The sequence below is a fragment of the Cavia porcellus genome, unplaced genomic scaffold (genome assembly GCF_034190915.1).
Source record: "Cavia porcellus strain 051 isolate PalLab524CR breed Dunkin Hartley unplaced genomic scaffold, mCavPor4.1 scaffold_2, whole genome shotgun sequence".
In the NCBI taxonomy this organism is placed as follows: domain Eukaryota; kingdom Metazoa; phylum Chordata; class Mammalia; order Rodentia; family Caviidae; genus Cavia; species Cavia porcellus.
In genome coordinates this window covers 94,990,427-95,011,280 of record NW_026947485.1, presented here as the reverse complement: position 1 = coordinate 95,011,280, position 20,854 = coordinate 94,990,427, and the positions used below count along the sequence as shown (strand labels likewise).

General features: G+C 35.2%; 1 protein-coding gene across 8 annotated transcripts in view; it reads left to right on the top strand.

The window, feature by feature from the left end:
- Ate1 (arginyltransferase 1) overlaps positions 1–20,854 on the top strand; it is a 181,342-nt gene that overhangs the window by 28,510 nt on the left and 131,978 nt on the right. For all 8 annotated transcript variants that reach the window (XM_063244871.1, XM_005008080.4, XM_005008079.4 and 5 more), the window contains one exon: positions 1,477–1,509. In XM_063244871.1, the coding sequence (XP_063100941.1) occupies positions 1,477–1,509 (33 nt within the window). The remainder of the gene's footprint in view (positions 1–1,476; positions 1,510–20,854) is intronic.

The window sequence follows — 20,854 nt, the reverse complement described above, 5'->3', positions numbered from 1 at the left end:
CTGATATGTTTTTAAATATGGGAAACTTAAAACATTCACAAAGTAGAGATAATCATGTAATGAATTCTCATATATTTATCACCTACCCTCAGGGTTTAGCATCATGGACAGTGTTTTAGTTAAACACTGCCCCATTACTCTGCCTTTCCCCTTGTCATCTAGAAGAAAATCCCAGGTATCATAGAATGTAAATTATTTGTATTCTTTGTATATGCTAACCAGCTTTGTTTTGGAGAGGAAGTTCAAGAGTGCTTCACAACAGAATAGTTAATTTTTGATTAGAGAAATGAAGAATTTATATTGCTCAGGTATTTTATTACAGTAAATCTCAAAGGATATGAAATGTTAATCCTGGAAATCCATGAAAACATTGTGAATTACTACCCTGTATATGTATGAAGTGATGGGACAGTCCTCATTCCAGAGCTAATCTGTGATTTGCTTTGTTATTTGTTCGCCCTGTTGTCCCCTACCCATTTCTTTATTTAAATGCTAAGGGACAAATACCACATCACATTTAGACCAGTGTGGTATTCTTTATGCATATATATATTTGTTATAAAAAGCAAGAGAAAGCAGAGGGAGAAAGGGATGTAGTGAGTTAAGAGGGAGAGAAAAAAAGGGGAAGGAAGGAGAGAAGAGGATTACGGAACTGAGCAAAGAGAGGATGCAAACCAGAGCAGGAGTGCCAAATTGTAGAGATAAAACTTCCCTTTCTCTCACTTTCCTCTCTTGATCTTGGTGTTTGGCATCTCCTTTTGTTTTGGTTCTTCCTATGGTTTATAGCCTTCTTGCAATTAAGTTTGCCTGTGGCATAGGGTCAAGAAGATTGTCGATTCCATATTACTAAGTTTTTATTGGATCATTGAACACAAGTGTTTGCAGTCTCACTGTTTGGATGTCCACTTTGTATGCTTTAATTTTGTAACTTGAACAACTATTTCTAAGATGACAGTATGTAATCTATTAACTAGTGATTTCTTACTGTTTTTTTTTTTTTTGAAATTCTGTATGTACCCTTTTACTGTTCTGTTTTTTTTCTTTAAATTTTAAAAAAATTGTTGATTCCTTCGTCAGAGGATGTTTTTATGATACAAAAGTTTGAGATAAAACTTAAAAAAATACATATATTAATAACTAATTGTGCGTTATGTGGTTTTTTTTTTTTTTTTGGTACCAGAGATCAAATTCACGACCTGGTGCTTGCTGTGCTGCTGAGCTATATCCTTGGCCCTTTGTTTGCTTTTATCCAGATATTTAGGCATATTTCTTTAAACTAATAGTTGAGTATCTACTATAGGCTGATGAACCTTTCTATATTTGTGGATAAATTATACCGTGTATGAAAATATTTTGTATCAACTTTTGGATTTGCTTTGGATGCTCTTACTGGAAAATTGTATAGTAATTTTTTCATTTTTCTTTATGTTCTCTTTTACTGGATGAAATTGATTGCATTCAAACTTGACTCTACAGTTCACAAGATTCCTTTGCAGTTCACCTTTGGAGGTAAGAATTTACTCACTAACCTTAATACTAGAATAGCTGATTAAACATACTGTTGGTTTCTTTCCTTAAGCATTTATTTGATGATTTAGGAGTGATGATTTTGAACTGACACATATTTTTCAATATTAGCAATGGGATGAACAAAGCCCTTTCTGGTAAAATTTTCTAGAAGTAAGGCTGTTGTATTTCTGTTACTCCCATACCTTGTTTATTTAACTCTGTGTAAATTATCCTCATGTTAAAAGAGAGCTAGAGGAAGCACAGGGAAAAACTGTCATCAGGAAGTTTTGACTTGGTTTGAGAGGCCATTTAAAAACCAACGAAGTGTTTGGAGGGGAGCGTCTGTTAGAGCACAGGCACTGCTCTGGGCACTTCATTCTCTTTTCATTTAATCCTAATCTTTATTTTCAATATATAACCAAAAATTCAGTGATAAAATTGTGAGATAAAGAGCAGCCCTTTCAGAACCAGATGTTCCTGTGAGCTGTGGCTGCAGACGAATTTGTAGACAATTGACAAGAGTGGGAAGAAAAGGCAGAGAAGGGGAGGAAACCATGTGAAGAGATGATTAGACAACACCAAGTTTGAGTTTAAGAGCATGTTTTCGCTTATTAGCCTTGTGACACTGGGCAGTCACAACTTCCTCAAGCCTCAATTTTCTTATCTTTAAAATTTATGCAACAATTCCTACCTGTCAAATAAGGCAGGTGAAACTGCCTCATGGAAACAAGTGTGTAAACTGTACTGTGGAGACCCTGCAACACATGCTCTCCCTGTTTCTTGCTTGCCTTTCTCTTGTTCTTCCCTTTGCATCTCTTACTTTAAGCTTCATTTCCCCATTCTCAGTGAGTTCAAATCATGCTCCTCTTTAGCATTAAGCTCAACAGTATGTCCTCTGTGAGTCATCCTGAACCTCTCTACACACATGTGTTCCTTTTTTATGTTTCTATAACCTTGTGCTCATTTGATTATTGAAACTGTTGTTGGCCAGATTGAGTGGGAAGAAGAAACAGACAAGAACACAGAGGCTGGTACCATCTGGGTTTGGTCACATTTTCTAAGCCTCTAGTGTCTAGGAGAAGGCAAATAATACAGTGGAAGGATTCTGGGCTTTGAAATAAGAGAATTTTGGGTGGTCCGTGTGCAGGGTATTTAATTCTTTGAACTACTATTTTCTAATCTAAAAACAGAAAAAATACTTACAAGGTTATTAAACTTAAATGAGGTGACTTATGGCAAATGTTAAAACAGTGCCTCAAAGATAGAATTTTAAGTAAGCGTTAGATGTAAAGGAAAACTCAGTCCAGAAGAAACTTGTATAAATTTGTAATTTTCTCTTTAGTTTCTAACCGTAGAAGCAGAAGGAAGTTTACAGAAGAAACAATAAAAAAACTAATTTGATTATTACATATTCACAGTTTTGTACATGTAAATATAGTTAAATGGCATCTTGGGGGAAAGAATGATAAAAGTCTTATATTAACTGTAATGACCTTTTGGAATCAATAAAAATAACTTTTATACAGAATTTGGTTGGATTTTATCAAATAGATACAAGAAGTAATCAATATATTTTAAAAGTTTAACCCTATTCTTAATCAAAGAAATATAATTTAAAATAATAGTTACATTTATTACCTGCCAAGATTTTTTTTAAGTGGGAAGATGTGATGAAATAGGATGTTTATAAACTTTATTCTTCATAAAAGGCTGTTAGGCTATATACACTAAAGGCTTTATATGCATTCATACCTTACGGCTAAATAGTTCTGTTCTAAGAAGCACTGCCAGAGAGGTAATCAAAGGTGGAGACAGTACTTGTGTAATAATGTTATTGCAGCATTTTTTATAATGGTGAAAAATTGTAAGCAACCTAAATGTCTTAACAGCAGTAGATGGGCAGATAAATCCTTACCAAACCGCAATATAGGACACTCTTCACCCATTTAAATGAAAATTATGAATGCATGAAACCTCCTACCAAAAAAAGAATGCATGTTCTCTTGAGTATATATTACTGAATAAATATAAAATCTTTGTTATATTAAGAAATAAAAGGATGCAAAATTTTACATGCAAATCTCAATTTAAAGACAATTTAATTGCTTATAAATTAGTTGATAGGGAGTTACACAATGTTAATATCTATTAAGAAATATTAAAATTCTTTTACTCTTCAAATAAAAGACCCACAATGGATTGAGGTGCATGATGTAGTTTTTGTTCATAGTTCTTGAAATCAGTGTTTGCAGATGTGGTAACTTCAGCAAGAGCTTAGTGTGACCAGGAATTAGGGTTCCTAGCAGGTGGCAATTAAGAGTGAGTTGGTTTCCCTGCACAAGGAGTCAGTAAGGAGTCAGTAACGAGGTGTCTTCCTCTTGATGGGCAAGTAAGCAGCAATTTGACTTATAAACTGCAAAACACTTCTAAGTAGAGCTCACCAGTAAAATTCTCTCTAATATAAACTCAGTGAGAGAGAGAGCCCTGTTCACCTGTATTTCCATTCTTAGTGTAATAAGTAGTACAAAGTAGGCATTGATTTAATAAATATTTGTTGGATGAGTGCAGGGACAAACTGATGAATGGCCTTGGAGTCAGGCTGAAAGTAGCAGTCATTTATTGATATTTAAGCAGGACTCAGCCAATAGTAGTCAAGGTGTTAATATTTGCATTTTAATGACGTTACTAACCTGTTTTTAAACTGTTTTATTTTTATTTTTCCTTTAAAATAAAAAACAACTAAACAGTCACCTTCCCAGTTAGATTGTTGCTACTTGTGACTGAGAGCTTTGTTTTTTCATCTTTGGATGAAATCAGTTATAGATAGGGCTTTGGGTGTACCTGGTACGTTAACAAGCAAATATATTTTTAAATTGTGTCTTACTACTCTGGTTAATTACTCTAGTATATGTGTGGAAGCTTTAATCTTTGGTAAAAAATAGGAAAGTGTCATGATCAAAATTTACTGATAGTTTCACTTTCTGATAGCTTTCTTGATTTGAAGGTGTATTTCACCTTGGCTAAGTTGATCTTTTTCATTACTTGGTTTTTGGACATGGAAGAGAAAAATAATTTAAAGATGACCAATGTGCTTCTCTTTTTTCGGGTAGGAAGTACTTGAAGTTCTTTCTGTTGATGTTTCTCTAGCTTGGATGGCACAGGGCCACCTGATAGCTTAGTGAGTGGCAGATACCCCAGTTCTCCTTCAGCACCCACTGAGCTCATTCTTCGGTCATCACACAGTGCTTCACAGCTAAGGCAATAGAAATTGGAAGTCTCTTGAGTATTTAAATGTTTCATTAAATTTATATTTTAGCAAGAGAAGGAAATTACAAATGTGGGAAGTTCCCAACACTTTCCCTAATTTTGAAGAAAAGAAAAATAATTCTGATAGAATAAACTGAGTCTTGCAGTTGAAAATGAAGCAGACTTTAAACTTTACTTTGTCCCAGAAACTTTCTTTGAGTGAACCATGTCCCTTTGTTGTAAGCCCTAAAGTTAACTGCCACATGAATCTAATGAAATTGTCAGGTTATAGTAATTACATCAGTAATTTGATATGTTGTCATTTGAATGGACCATGTGTGGAGAGTCAGTTACTTTCCTCCGTAGGGCTGACCCTTTTACATTCCTGTAAGCTGAAGACTAATAGCGCTCATTAAGCTTTATGGGAAAAGAGCTTTTATCACCTTGTCAAGTCAGGCAACATATTTCCATTCTATTCCTAATTCTGTGTGGCTCTGTAGCTGCTGATGTGTACTCCCCTGCTAAGTTTACATGGAACCTCTGCCTTACAGACGTTTTTATTGACAGTTCTAAGTCTGAATTACATTTTGTGTGGCACCACTTACAGATGTCTTCAATTAAATGTAGATAAATAAAAGAGATTGTATATCAGAGGCCAAAAGATTCTTGAAATTCTCTTCGAAGTCAGACTTTGCCAGCCAGCCCAGTAGAGTCCAGTTCCATTGTTGCTTTATGGTAGAGAGTTACCCGAGAGGCATTTAAATGGGGCAAATGTTAGACCTTGTGTAGATTTAGGTCACTTTCTTATGGTTTCTTCAGGTATATATGTCTTTATGTTCCTTTATTTCTGATTAGTTAACATCTTGTATTAATGATCACCATTACTCTTTGAGAGTTAACAGCTGTCATATATAGGACCTGTACTTAGTACTTTTTGTACATTAATTCTTATAAAATGACTGCTACTTTTGTGTGTGTCATTGAGGTCCAACCCAGGGCCACCTTACCACTGAGCTACATCCCTAGATCTTTTTTGACACAAAGTCTTGCTAAATTTGCCTGGTAGGTTTTGAACTTGCAATCCTCCTGTCTTAGCCTTCTTCCTGAGTGCTGGGATTACAGATGTGTGCCACCATGTTGGGCCTAAGGTTTTTTTGTTTGTTTGTTTTTTGCGGCTGTAGGATTTTTACATTCCATAAAGAGTATATATAATATTGTTTGTAGGAAGACACTGATTAGCTAAAGATGTATTTAGTAATCCTAGAGCACTATTGGCACTCGGGCTGTATAATTAGGTAAAAGGAGCTGTCCTGTGCTCTGTAGGAAATTCAGCTGCATGTCTGCCTTCTGCCCACTAGATGCCAGTAGCACCTTTGTTTTTTCTTTCTTACATTGTGATAAAATGTCTCCAGACTGCCAAATGTCTGTCCCTAGGAGGCAAAATTGTTCCCTATTGGGAGGGAACCTCTGTCCTAAACCAGCCTTTAAAGCAAAAAGAAAGAAAGAGAGAGTTAATGTAACATACAATGATAAAACATTTTCAGTGTAACATAAGACACAAAGGAAATGTGAACAAAAAACAGAGGTCATAAATAGAAAGTAAACTGCAAGATAATCCTCATTATATACAACCATAGTGATGACCATGTTAAGTACAAAAGGTTGAAATCAAAACGTGTGGAGAACTGCCATAGAGAATTCTATATTTACATGTCCAGAATAGTAGCCAGTGGTCAGCCATTACTACTGAGGTGTTTAGGAGCTGAACTTGAAATTTTTTAAAGTTTTAATTAAATGTAAATAGCTACATGCTGTCAGTGACCATACTATCATACAGCAGGTCTAAACATTCTAAAGTCAGAGATATTCAGACTAGATAAAAGAAAAGAAGGGCCTATGCAGGCATAGACAGATTAAAAGAAAAAAGCTAGAGTAAGATGATACCACCCAAATACCAACTGTAGGAAGTCGGTTAGCTCTCTTCATGCCAGTATCAGACAGAGTAGACTGTAAGACAAAGAAGAGAGACGTATCATAATGATAAAAAGGTCAGTTCATTTTAAGAAAACATAGCACAGAATGTGATCCATTAACTGACAGAGCCTCAAAATACATGACTTAACAATGAAAAGAACTAAAGAGAGAAATTGTCAAATCTACAGAGGTAGCTGAAGACTCTAGGTCGACTTTCTCAGTTATTGAGAGCACATTTAGACAGACTCAAACAATACTGTTGCACAGTTTTACTTAATTGATGTCTGTGAAACACTATGCCTAACAATTGCAAAATACATACGCTTTTTAAGTGCACAGGCAAGATTCACCAAAACAAATCATGCTCTGGCTCTGGATCATCTTTTTATTTTTTAGTTTTGGTATTGGGGATCGAGCTCATGACCTCATGTTTGCCAGATAGGTGATTAGGCTGCCAAGCTAAATCCCTAGCCTTTTTTCTTAGTTTTTTGAGATAGGATCTTGCTGTGTAGTTCAAGCTGGCTTTGAAGTCACTCTGTAGCCCCGGTTGCCCTCAAACTCACAGCAGTCCTTTTTGCCTCAGCCTCCCGAGTGCTACGATTACAGGCATGTGCCACCATGCCTGGTTGGATTATCATAAAAAATCTCAATAAATTGAAAAGGATTGAAATTGGAATCAAATTGGCATAAAAAAAAAAGAACTCTTACAGCAGGATAATACCAAAACAAACAACCTAATTTTAAAAGGGGCAAAAAATGTGGTCAAGCATTTTTCCAAAGAAGCACAAGTGACTAATAAGCACATGAAAAGGGACTTAGCAAGCTGGGCATGGTGGTGCATGCCTGCAGTTTCAACACTAGGAGGATCCCTGGAGGTGTGAGGCCAGCCTGAAATACATAAACAAAAAACAAACAAAAAACCAAAAAAACACGAAAAAGAAAAAGAAGAAGAAAATGTGCTTAGAATCATTTCAATAGGGAAAAGGAAATCAAAATCACAATGAGAAAGTACCACAAACCTACTAAATGGTTGTACAAACAATAACAAGAATTGGCAAGACATGATGAAATTAGAACTGTCATATTGCGAGTGGGAATATGAAATGATACAACCATATTCAGTTGTTTCTGAAGATATTAAAGTTACTGTATGATCAAGATTTTCTAGTGCTACCAATAATACCCAAGTGAAATGAAAATATGCATCCGTATAATGACTTGTATGTGAATGCTCATAACAGTATTATTCATAATTACCCAACACTGGGAAGAATTCCCATCTGTCAGTTGATGAATGAATAAGTAAAATGCAGGAAATATAGTAGAATACTACTTTGTGATAAAAAGGAATAAATTACTGACAGATGCTACAACATGGATGAACCTTAAAGATATGCAGGGTGAAATAAACCAGACACAAGAGACTACATACTGTGTGTTTCTGTTTATATGAGTTACTCAGAAAAGAAAAGTTTACAGTCAGAAAGCAGATGAGTGGGTACTTGGGTTTAGGAGTAAGAGTGGAATGCTGATTGCATATGGACTTAGAGTAATTTTGGGGGGTAACAGAAATGTTCTAAAATCATATTGTGATAGTTTTACAATTCTACACATGTGCTGGAAACCATAGACTTCTATATTAAAATGGGAGATCTTATGATGTTGCAGCATATTGAGTTTTTCCTTACCTGTTCAGAATAGTGCATATTAGTTATAGTGACTAATGGGTTTCATTTTGGCAGACTTGTACGTGTAATTAACATACTTCAGTCATCCTCCTCTCTCCCTTCACTCCACTCTTCACTGTGGTTTTACGTGTTTCACCGTGTATAAAGTATTTTGATCATATTCGTGTCTTCTGTTACCTGCACTTGCACTCTCTCGTCCTCATTTTTTCCTTCCTCTTGTTTAATAATTGTGTATCTCATTATCATTTTTAGTATCCCTTCTTTTAGTATTTCAAAATATTGTAGAAAAGATCAATTTGACCCCTTGCTTCTTCTACTATATCCCTAGTTGTGATATGTTAAGCACAATTTTAATAGGCACCCAGATAATACTGTGTATTGAAATAGATGTTTTAATATTTTAATAAAAAGTTTTAGTAGTATTCAGTATTAACTAATATGGTCTATTAATATTCTTGATAGCTTTACAAATGCTCTTGCCAAGTTTTTTTTTTTTTTTTTAATGAAGAACATCTTGGTTTCTCATATAAAGCTCTTGAAAGACTCGGTGTGTGTGTGTGTGTGTGTGTGTGTGTGTGTGTTTGCTTGCATGTTTGCTTGCATTGATTGGAAGAGGTGGCAGGGGACACGGGAGATATTATAGTCATTGTCTTTAGAGTCACAGACAATATTTATTTTGCTGTTGACTGGGGAGAAGGACCACATGCACTGTCTCTTGTCAGCTTATGAAATGTCATTGCCTGAGATGTTCCCTAGTTATCAAGTCTTCTCTAGTGACCAGAATTTGGAAGGTTGTTAAAACTGGGTCCTGTAGGGGCTGAGGATTTAGCTCAGTGGCATAAGCAACTGCCTGGCAAGCACGAAGTCATGAGTTCCATCCCCGGTACCAAAACCCCCCAAAAACCAAATGAACAAAAAACAAAATGAAAGCAAAAACAAAACAAAACCAAAACCAAACTGGGTCTTGTAGAAAGGAAAGGCGCTACAGAGTTAGCACTGGAGAGATAAAGGGGACACAGGTTGCTGAAGAGAGCTCAATTAGTTTCCTGAATGAGGAAGACACTAAGAATCAGATGTCCAGAGAGCTGTGGATATAAGGGTAGGAAGAGGACTAATCTGCTGCTTAGTTTGGGGCAGGTTTTATCTGGTCTCTGGTTTAATGCTTCATAGGCCCAGCTGTGTGTATAGGTCCAGAAGTAGGACCGAGATAGGTAATTAAAGAGGAATGGGTATCTTCAGAGAATGGCTAGCAGTCTACCATTGGTATTGAATTAAAAGAAGTAGAAAGTGAGACTGAGACTTGAAAGTGAGACTGATGCCTTGATGCACTGCTTAAAGGAGGAGGTACGGTTACTTTTCTTTTTAAATAGTCATGCAGTTGAGGAACACCTGTGGTTTTCAGGCTGAGTCTCATACTATAAAAATTGAGCAGGCTATTGACGTGGGTCACCAGTTACAGTTCTGGTGTAGTTATTGGAATTATTATTTGATTGCTTTACTGTTTGCATAGATTGAAAAACTTTTGAGCATTGTTTTTTTTTTTTTTCCATCGGTACCGGGCATTGAACTCACAGCCTGGTGCTTGCAGATAGGCACTTATACCGCTGAGCAAAACCCCCTGCCGTCTTGAGCATTTCTGACTGGGATAGATTACTAGGCCAGCTGCAGAGGAATCAGTTGAACTCAAGATACTGCTTGTCTGCACTTCACCTCAGTAAGTGGTACAGGAGCATCTTGTTGGTGCTGGCCAGAGCAGTAACTCCTGAGGCTTGTCATTGGTTAGTAGATAAATGAACTTATTTTCATTACTTTTTGGAAATCACATGATAGGTGAGACATTAAATAGAAAATGTATGTTTTATAAAGTGAAATTATAGCAACTGTGAGTCTTTTCCTGGAAACCAATCCTGTTGGTTTTTATTTTTAACATAAAAATACTAAAACCAAGTCTTGAGAGTAAAACAAAGCACATTTAAAATAAAAAGCCACACTTTACATAGAAAAATGTCATAAATTCATGGAAAACTCATGGAAGGTTTTTCTCCATGAGTTTTCTTGCAGGAATTCATTTAAGATATCTTTTTGCTGGCTCAATCTTCCTTTAGCAAGTAATAGTATTCAACATTACGCCAAGGACCTTTTAACTGTGTTCAAAATCGGGGTCATCTTCCTTGACAATTTTCATTGGCCATTAGTTGTGCATGAATGCTTCAGAATAGTAAATCCTGGATGGATTAGTTTCCATGGGGACATCAGTCTTATTTGATCTTGGCATTCATTGAGTTCTCATTCTGGGATGTCACTATGGGATGCATTTTCCCCCCTAAGAAAGATTGGAAAGGCAGGGTCTCAAATTGGCTTGACATTAAATGAGGACTCTAACCACTTTGGGTTCTAAGTGACGTATGTATTGCAGTGCTCAGTGTATACTTACTAGTCTATAGAATTGAGAAGTTTGAGATTCTGCTCCTTTTCTTTGTGAGCCATTTTGCACTTGATCTTAGCCAAAAGGCTGAGAAGTGACTGTGAGCCATTTTTATAGTTCTTTACCTAAAATCTTTTTTATTTATTTAAAATATTAAAAAGTCATAGTAAAGAAAAGCGCGGGACAAATTAGTATCTTGATATTTATCTATTTGTTCTGCATTTAAAATGCAGAAACAACTTCCTGTCTTATGTCACACTTACTGCAATAATTTCCTCAGTTGCCTGTTTCAACTAAATTTTATCATTCTAGTGCTCCTAGTTTTAAGTTGTAAATGTTAGAGTAAACTCTTCTGCTTTCTTTAAAATACACATTCCTAAGTATTATGTCATTGAGAAATACATTGCTTTGTTCATCCTTTGGTTTTATAAATTACAAAAATCTTTTAATTCATTGTGTTGAATAGCCTGTAAATATACAACCCAAAAAACAGTAGTGTTTGTGTGGATATAGAGGAATTGGATTTTTATGCATTGTTGGTGGGAGTGTAAAAAGATTCAGTTGCAGTAAAAATAAAAAAATATAACAATATCTTAAAAGACTAAACATAGAATTACTATTGGAGCTTGCATTTCTACCTGTGGATATATACACAGAAGAATTCAAAGTAGTAACAGGAACAGTATGATGAAGTTTGTAGCAGCATTATTAACCGTAGCAAAAAGTAGAAACAACCTGTGTGTGTGCCCAATAATACATGGAAAGATAACTAAATTGGTATGTACACACAATGGAGTATTATTCAGCTGTGAACAAGAAATTCAGATACATACTGGATGAACCTTGAAGACATCTGTGCCTAGTGAAATAAACCAATCACAAATAGGCAAACATTGTGTGATTTCATGTACACAAGGTATGTATGATAGTCAAATTCATCAAGACAGAAAGTAGAGTGATGGCTACCTTGGACCAGAGGAAGGGGCAAATGGTGACTTAACAGGTGTATAGTTTCCATGTAAGTTTTGAAGACATTCTGAAGACGGATCTGATAGTGGTTGCTCAGTACTGTGAATGTACATGTTATTGCTCAGCTCTTCACTTAAAAAATGTTTAAAATGGTAAATATTATGTTTTACTATAATTTGAAAATGTTTAAACAAATTTGTCAGAATTATAGTTCAGTATAGTTGGAACATGAATGTATATTTTAAAAATCTTAGGCATTATGTAGGAATGTTAACTTTTAAAATGTTAACTTTAAAATGCTAAATGGATTGACATTCTCTTCAATAGAAATAAACCTAATAATTGTTTTTTAAACCCTCTGATATATTACAATTATTTCTAGTAAATCTGAGAAAAGACATAACTTTTTTCTCCTTAAACCAGAAATTTTAAGCCAATTTGATGTGTCCATTCAGCTTAGTTAGGTATATTTAGATACTTAAAATGATTTCTGAGCTAGCAGTTTCTGTAAAGAGTTTATTTTCTGTGAGCTTAGAGGATATTTAACTTATGTAAATGCTTATCTCAATAAATCAGTTTCATAGAACTATTTAAGTGTATAATTTAATATACTATCTGGAGGTAAGAAAATATTTCACACACAAAAGAAGTAAAAGCTTATTTGAATTGCGAGTATATAGAGCTGTGTGCTTCAGTTCTACAACTTCAGCCACAACTCGGTAGTAAACCTAGATACCACTCCATTTAGATCTCCAAGAGCTGTTTTTCTTAATTGATTGAACTCTCAGATAAATAATGAGATAAACAGAATAAAAGACAAACCAGGTTTTTTATCTTCTGTTATCCAACAGATCTCCATCATCCATCCTGCAGAAACCATAAATCAAATCTGTCACTCCTACTATTATTGGGGATATTTACTGGTTGTGAATGAGCCAGAAGCAAAAACAAAAGTATAAACTTGTTAGTGAGACAGAGACAGAGAGAGCAATAGAGAGACAGAGGCAGAGGCAGAGGCAGGCATGCAGGGGAGAGAAAAAAGACACAGAGAAATGGACTATGCAAAGTTAAAGCTCTCTTGTTGCTTGGAAGTTTCTGTGGGATCCAAGACATGCTAAGCACTATAGTGAGGTGCGCTTCTCACTTACCTCTGTTACAGGCGTTCATCTGAATTCTTGAGTGGATGACCTCCAGAGCTTTAAACTGTTAATTTTTAAAAGGATAAAATAATACAAACAGAACATAAACTCGTCAGTTTTATTTGACTCATTGGTTAATATAAAACCAATAAGACATTAAAACTCGTGCAGTATTTGTATATAGATAGGCATAAATTTAATAAATGATAGAGGTGAGATCACTAGATTAGATAAAAGCAGTAATTCATTATCATATAGGGTGGTAAACTGTAACCTTTGGGGTTGTTCTCTGGACAGAAATCTCTAGGTTAATCTCTGCTCTTACAGAGTTTTAAAACAATCCAGTCTGTAGAAAATTAAGCCCAATGAAAGAAAACCTGATGCTGTATTCTAAATGTTGGTATGCCCCTAAAATTCATATGTTGAAAGCTGATACCTAGTGTGATAGTATTAAGAGGTAGCATCTTTGGAAATTGAAAACCATGAGGGCGCTGACTTCATGGTTGAAATTACTGTTCTTGTAGAAGAGGTTGGAGGAGCCTACTTTGCCCCTGCCACCATTTATGGGCATTGAAAGCACTGTCTGTGAATAACAGGCTTTGTTAAGACACTCAACCTGGTGGTACCTTCATCTTAGCTTTCCCAGCCTCCAGAACTGAGAGTGGGTCATGGTTTATGTCAAGCGACCGAGACAAGCAGTATAGCTTTACTGTTTATAAATTACATAGTCTAATGTACTTTGTAATAGTGGGCTCATGGATTCAGGCATCTAGTAAGATGTCAGACATCTGCATACTTTTTAAATCCTATTTAGCAGTTATTAGTAACTCTTCAATTTTTCTTTAAACTTTTGAGATTTAACTAATAAATATTATTTAAAAATATGGAAAATAGAGAAAAGAATTTTAAAAACTTGTAATCTACTGATGATATTAAATGTATTTTCCTCTGCCTTTAGTGTATTAATTATCTGCCAGAAAGTTAAGAACCAGTTGCATTTGATTTTAAATTACTTACAAAAATACGTGACATACTAATCACAAATGTTACTATTTTTATTTTCCAAATTATTATTGCTTCATTTCTTAATTACAGAGTATTTTTTCAAACTTAGCTTTGCTATTTTAAAGAAATTGTGTAGACATTGGTCTTTGGTGGCTTAGCATATCTTTGTGGTTGTTTTTCTTTTCTTTTCTTTTTTTGGTAGCAGGGATAGAACTCATGACCTTGCACCTGCCAGACAAGCACTTTGCCGCTGAGCTAAATCCCCAGTCACTGTGTTTCTGTTCTTAAAATGAATCTAGACTTTGGTGCAGTGTTTTATGCAACTTAACAAAAGGCAAGGGAATTGGAGGAATAAGTTAAAACATTGGAGACTTTTATCGGGTGCCTAAAATGGTTACTTTTCAGGCTTCTCATAAACTATTGTTTACTAAAGAATTCAGGCTATAAAAGTGTCTCATTGTAGATTTTTGTCATCATATAGGAACCTCTTGGGAGAGAAATTGTTGGTTGCTTTGGAAGGGAGGAAAACTTAGGTTTTGTTCTTTAAACGCCCCTGAAGCTTCTGCCTCTCCCTATTGTTAACTCTTATGAAATCACCTCAAATTACTTTTTTGCTGTGCTTTTGAGCTGTCACAGTGTTTGTTTTGGGCATGACCAAGGTATTTGGAGACAGATGGGTGAGGAGACAGGTGTATTTATCAGAGGAAATACGTGCCCATTTGGGGAACAGCATGGCTGGAAACTAGCCTTGGTCTATTAATATTCATGTCCTTTGTACATGAAGTCTTTGGTGTTGTACTGCGAAGCTCATTAATCACTGAAACTATGCCATCTTTCTCCAGCATTTAAGGTGGGTTTTCTTTTGTATAGCTAGAAGAGGGCTGTATTATTTTTTTTCCTGTTATCAGCTAAATCCTTGAAATAATTTCTGAAAAATAACTTTGCTATTTATTCTTTCACATATCCAAAACTCTGTGCAGAGTCCAAACTTCAGAAAGCAGACTGTTAATACTGCAAATCACATGACTGATTTATTTATGAGGAAATTGAAGATGGCTGGTAATAGTTTAAATAACTTCATTTTAAAGGAGCTACTTGGTATAATATTGTAAACACAGTGTTTTAGAATGTACCAGTCAGACCCCTTAAAACCAAAAGTGAAAACTGGCTTAAATTTACTCACAGTCCACTTTCATTTGTATGTTGTTATTTATTTTCACAAGTATCATTGAGGGTGAGCAGTAGTGTTAGTCTTATTTTAAAATGTAGACAATGAAATTTTAAATGAAATTTTAGGTTAGATAGCCAGAAAGCATGTGGTACAGTGGGAATTAAATCAAATCTTTTGATCATGAATCCTGAGCTCAGATCTCTGTAGCTGCTCCTTTCATTTTGCAGTTTGTAGTTTACAGGTGCTTCTTCTACCTGTACATATTTAAAAGTTTTACCTAGTTGGTTCTCAGAAGTGTGATCGAGCAACTCATGGGGGTGCTTAACACACTATCAGAGTCGCTTCAGGGTCAAAATTATTTTCATAATACTAAGAAACTTCACTTTTTTGACTCTATTTTCTCATAACTATACAGATCCATTTCCTAAGTGTACAGGTCCATGAAAGTGATAAATTAATGCAAAAGCAAGCATGAGAATTGGGCTGTTCTTTGTTAAGCTGGGAATTAAAAAGATTTGCAAAAATGTGTAGTAGTGCCATTTTCCCCCACGGGACTTTCGTTTTCTTTGTTGTTTTTGGTTTTTTGTTTGATTGTGAAAAACAGTATTTTTTCCTACACAAAATAGAGTAAACATTGAGTTTATTGCTATTTTAAGTCAACTAATAGGTACATATATTTTTACAGGCACAGTTTTAAGGTCTAGATAGTAAATATCTATAGTTGTCAGATAAACAAGCTATTTGGAGTTCTCAATAACTTTCTAAGTTTAAAGGGATTTTGAGATCAAGGAGTTTGAGGCCTGTTGATTTACAAGATGCCTATGGTATTAAGGCAAATACCTCTCTTATTTTTCCTTTCCCAAATAATATGTGTATTTTCCTGCATTATCTGTAATTGTATTTTCTGCTGTGCTTGTGACAGTTGAATGTTGACAATTAAGACCTTAACTAAACAAGAGGTTTAAGAAATGCCACAGTAAAAAAAAAAAAAGCCACAGTCTTATGTAATGAATTAGAATTCAGGGCAAGGAGGAACAGAGCTCCTTGGAGAATTAATTTAAGGGACTTTTGGAAGACAGTTCCTTCTACTGTGGTTGGGGTAGGGGTGGGAGGGGTGGTTGAAGACAGTAGAAAGAGCTAGAAGGATACCAGCTGATCCGTGTATATATTGTTTAACCTTTGGGAAGGAAACATGTGTCCATGGAATTTATTTAGCTGTTTCAGAAACAATGAGAGTTTTCCTAAAATCTTCCCTTTTTTCCCTGGAATAATGTATTCTGCTTTTGGGTTTTGTTTTGTTTTGTTTTGTTGGTACCAGAAATTAACTTGGGACCTTGTGCTTGCTAACCAGGCACTGTGCCACTGAATTGTATCTCTGGCCCATACTTTTGAAGTTGGATTGGTTCAGGGTCTCTGCCAATTGTTAGACCAGTGTGAAGCTGACAATTTATGTGTGCAGGCTCTGTAAGTAAAGTGCTGGCTGTGCTCTGGGTCTGTACTTGTCTCTCACTGTTTCGTTCAGTTGCCTTGATGCTATAGTGGCAGTGAAGCACAGGACAAAGAAAGAGGTAAAAAAGCAGCTTGTACACCCTTCAGCCTGTGCTGTTGGAGGCTTGGTAACACGTTCAGCAGCTTGCTGACTGTACCTCGATTTTGCATTCAGAGAGGCTGGCTTGTCCCCCTGCTGCCTGTCTAGAGAAACGGTTGTCATGAAGTGCCTGCATATCTTATTAATGTGGAGGTGGCTCCCTCTATAGGTTTGGCTGGAGCCCAAAATCTGATGCAGATGCCACTGGTTTATGGCCAGACTAGGCATATGCCTGTCCTGCACTGATCCAACTGTCCCTGGAAAGGAGACTTATAATCAGTCAGCCTGTCAGCTTCTATGCTTTTTATTTTATTTGTACTGGTACATTTTAGATATGTGTAATAGCAACATTAATCAAGGGAATATGTAACTGTACATGATACAGCTTGTTTATTTTTTTCACATTCCCTTCCCCTCCCTTCAAGTCCTTTTCCCTTTTATTTACAAAAGCTTTTATTGCATTTTAACTTTTCTTTTCTTTTTTCTTGTCCCTTCTTTCTCCCTCTTCCCTTCCTTATTCCCCTTCTCATTTGAACATTTTCTTTCCATTTCCCACTATCATATATTTTGATCCTTATTTACACTTTCAATTTCATATACTAGAGAAACAACAAAGTATTTAAACACATGTGTCCAACTTATTTCATTAAAGCCTACAGTCTCAAGGTATATCCATTTAACTAGAAATGTCTTAAGCTTATGCTTCTTTATGGCAGGGTAGTACTCCATTGTAGAAGAAAACTGTATCTTCTTTATCCATTCACCAGTTTTGTTCATAAAGTGTTTCCCTACATCATTGCCCTCAAGTGTTCTAACTATTCTCTTCAAGAGTTCTAACTATTCCAGCAGATTTAGTGTTTCTGTTTTACTATTTAGATATTTGATTCATTTTGATTATAGTTTAGTGCATGGTGAGACATAGGTCTAGTTTTAATCTTTGGCATGTGGAAAGCCAGTTTATCAGCACCATTTATTATTTTCAGCATCATTTCTTTCAGTAAAGATGTTTGTTCTTTGTCAAAGATAAAGTGGTTAAGTGTATTTGGAGTTGTTTTTACGTCTTCTAGTTTATTCCGTTGATCCTGAGGTCTGCTTTTTGTCAGTAACATGCTGTTTTTATCACAGTAGCTTTGCAGTATAATTTCAAGTAAGAGATTGTGGTGTGCCATGCCATGCCTTTGTTCCCCAGGATTGCCTTTGCTATTTGAGATTTGTTCTCATTTCAAATGAAATTTAGGATTATTTTCTCTAGTTCTGTTAGATATGCTGTTGGAATTTTGATCAGAATTATATTAAATCTGTATAAGAGAAAGTGTGGCCGTTTTCAGAGTATTGATTCTTCCTATCCAAGAGCAAGGATTATCTTCCCATTTTCTGATATCCTCTTCAATCTTTTTAAGAATACTTTAGTTTTCAATGTAAAGATCTTTTACTTTTTTTGTTAGATTGATTACTAGGTATTTCATTTTTTTGGGATGCTATTGTGAAAGGTGTTGTTTTCCTAATTTCTCAGTGAATTTGTTATCATGGACAGGAATGCTATTGGTTTTTTAGTGTTTACTTAGTATCCAGCTTCACTACTGAATTTGGTTATTAAATTGAGGAATCTTGGTAGAGTTTTGGGGATCTTGTAGATAGAGTATCATGTCTTCCATAAAAATGATAATTTAATTTCTTTCTTTTCTATCCTTATTGCTTTTATTTCTGTTGGCTCTGGCTAATGTTTCCAGAACTAAATTGAGTAAGAGTGGTGACAGTGGACATCCTTGTCTTGTTCCTGATCTTAGAGTGAAAGCTTTGAGTTTTTGTCCATTTAGTATGATGTTGGCTGTTGGTTTGTCATAGATGATTTTTTTATCAGATTTAGATAAAGTCCGTCTGTTCTGATTTTTTTGTATAGTTTTTATCATGGGGGTTGGACTTTGTCAAATGTTTTTTATATATTTATTGAAATGATCATATCAGTTTTTTGTTTATTTGTTTTGTTTTTTTGAGACAGGGTTTCTAGTCCTGGCTAGCCTTGAACTCACTATGTAGTACATACTAGCCTTGAACTCACAGCAGTCCTCCTGCCTCAGTCTCCCGAGTGCTGGGATTACAGGTGTGTGCTATCATACCTGGATGATCATACGGTTTTTATTCTTGGCTCTCTTAATATGGTGTGTTACATTTATTGATGTGTATATGTTGAATCATCCTTGCATCCTTGGTGTGAATCCTAACTTGGTCATGGCATATACTGTTTGTGATGATTTGATGCATTCTGTTTTTCCAATATCTTATTGAGGATTCTTGTGTCTATATGTGTTAAAGAGATTGGCCTGTAGTTCTCTGCTTTGGTTGGATCAGTTTCTGGTTGTAGTATTGCTTCCCTGTCAGTTTCATTAAAGAATTTGAGAAGTAGTGAGTAGGAGATATATTGTAATACATTTTAGAAAAATTCAATATGTACTGTATTTTTGGTTTGCATTGTACATGTCAACGGTTTAATATTGGAAAGTAGTTAATGATAAGTGGAAAATATTAAATATTTTGTTTTGAATTTTCTAGCCAGAGAATGGGCTCTTAGATGCTTTAGCTTTGTAGAAGGCAGAGGGAATCAGTATCTTAGATTTATTTCCAGGGCATTCTCCATAGCTGTCAGCTACCTGTTGAAAACTTCGTAGTGATTTGTGCTGACCAAGTCAGAAACTATTGGACATTATTCACCAGTAGGACTGAGACAACTATGGGTACTTTTGGGAAGATAATTTCTTATTTGGTTTACTTGGGTTGTCTTCCATTTTGAAATACAAATTCCTTCATTAGGTCATTGAAGATCCTACAAGGGAGAAACACAAATCATTTATGTTTTAGTTATCAAAAGCCATGTAGGAAAGAAAGGGAGTGCAGCAAAGACAGCTTTAAGAAAACAAATGAACCATGGTAGCCATTGTTGATTTCCTGTTATTCTGTTTTGAAGTCTTGTATCACCATCACTGTTTTGTTTTGATTGGTTTTATTATGTTTTGTTTGCTTTTATTCTCTTTAAAACAAAATTTAAAAAAATAAAAGGAAAAGAAAACAAATGAACAAAAATTGCACTTTTTTGAAATAATGCTTATAATGTTCATGTATTTACTAACTCAGATATAAAGAGGATTGTTTGAAAATGAGTTTATTTTAACTGTGTTGGAGTGAATGGCTTTTATAAGTAGGATAAAAATAACTGGTCTAGGAGCAACAGGCCAATTTGTTCATCTCTATAAAATAGAGGTCATTAGAGTCGTTAATGGTTTGTTCTTTCCTAAATAACTGTTTTATAAAAAATACCTCACAGATAGGGAAGACCCAACTTTTACCTGAATTGAAAACAGGAATAATACTTGTGGTAGGACAAATTGGTTATAACTAGAAACATAGGAGAAAAAAAAACCCCTGTGAAGTAAATGAGCCAGCTTATCAAGGTAGTGGTCCAGGGGCAAGAGACTTGAAAATCAGAAACTGCAGAGGTAACTGCAGTTAGAAAAAATTATTTCAGGCTCGTACTTTCATTTTCATTTAGTAAATAGAGTGCATTGCTTATTTATCTATTGAAAATATCCTCACCGAGACCATACTTACTGTATTCTTGATGAACATAAGTTGAAGCATAGGCTGAAATTATGGATGAATTTACATTCATTTCAGAGTCATCTAATTAGCTTTTGACTTGTGGGCTTTTTGACATGTGACAGGTTCCTCACCTTACACATTGTGAGCTGACAGTTTTTCTCTGTCTCTGTCACTTTAGTGGCTTTCCTTCATGATTAGTTTTAAAGATGCAGAGCTTCATTCCTGTAAGCCTCAAGGCTTACATTCAGGAGGCAGTTTTCATAAAATTGTGTAGTGAATGTGGATTTGTTTATTCCTTGTTGCATAGTTGAAATATTCTAATTTCTGAGCAGGTAAAAGTCCATTAGCACTTTAGAATAGTGATGTCAATTCAGGTATTGCAGTTACAACAGGGTAATAGTCTTTCCCATTTCCCTTTTGGTTAGTGCTTCTGTTTGTTCATTTGCTCTACTTTTGAAATTATGTGTGTATCTAGAAAATAGTAAACATTTCTTTTAACATTTTATTTTAAAGAGGGTAAAATTAGACATACTAAAACAAAACAGA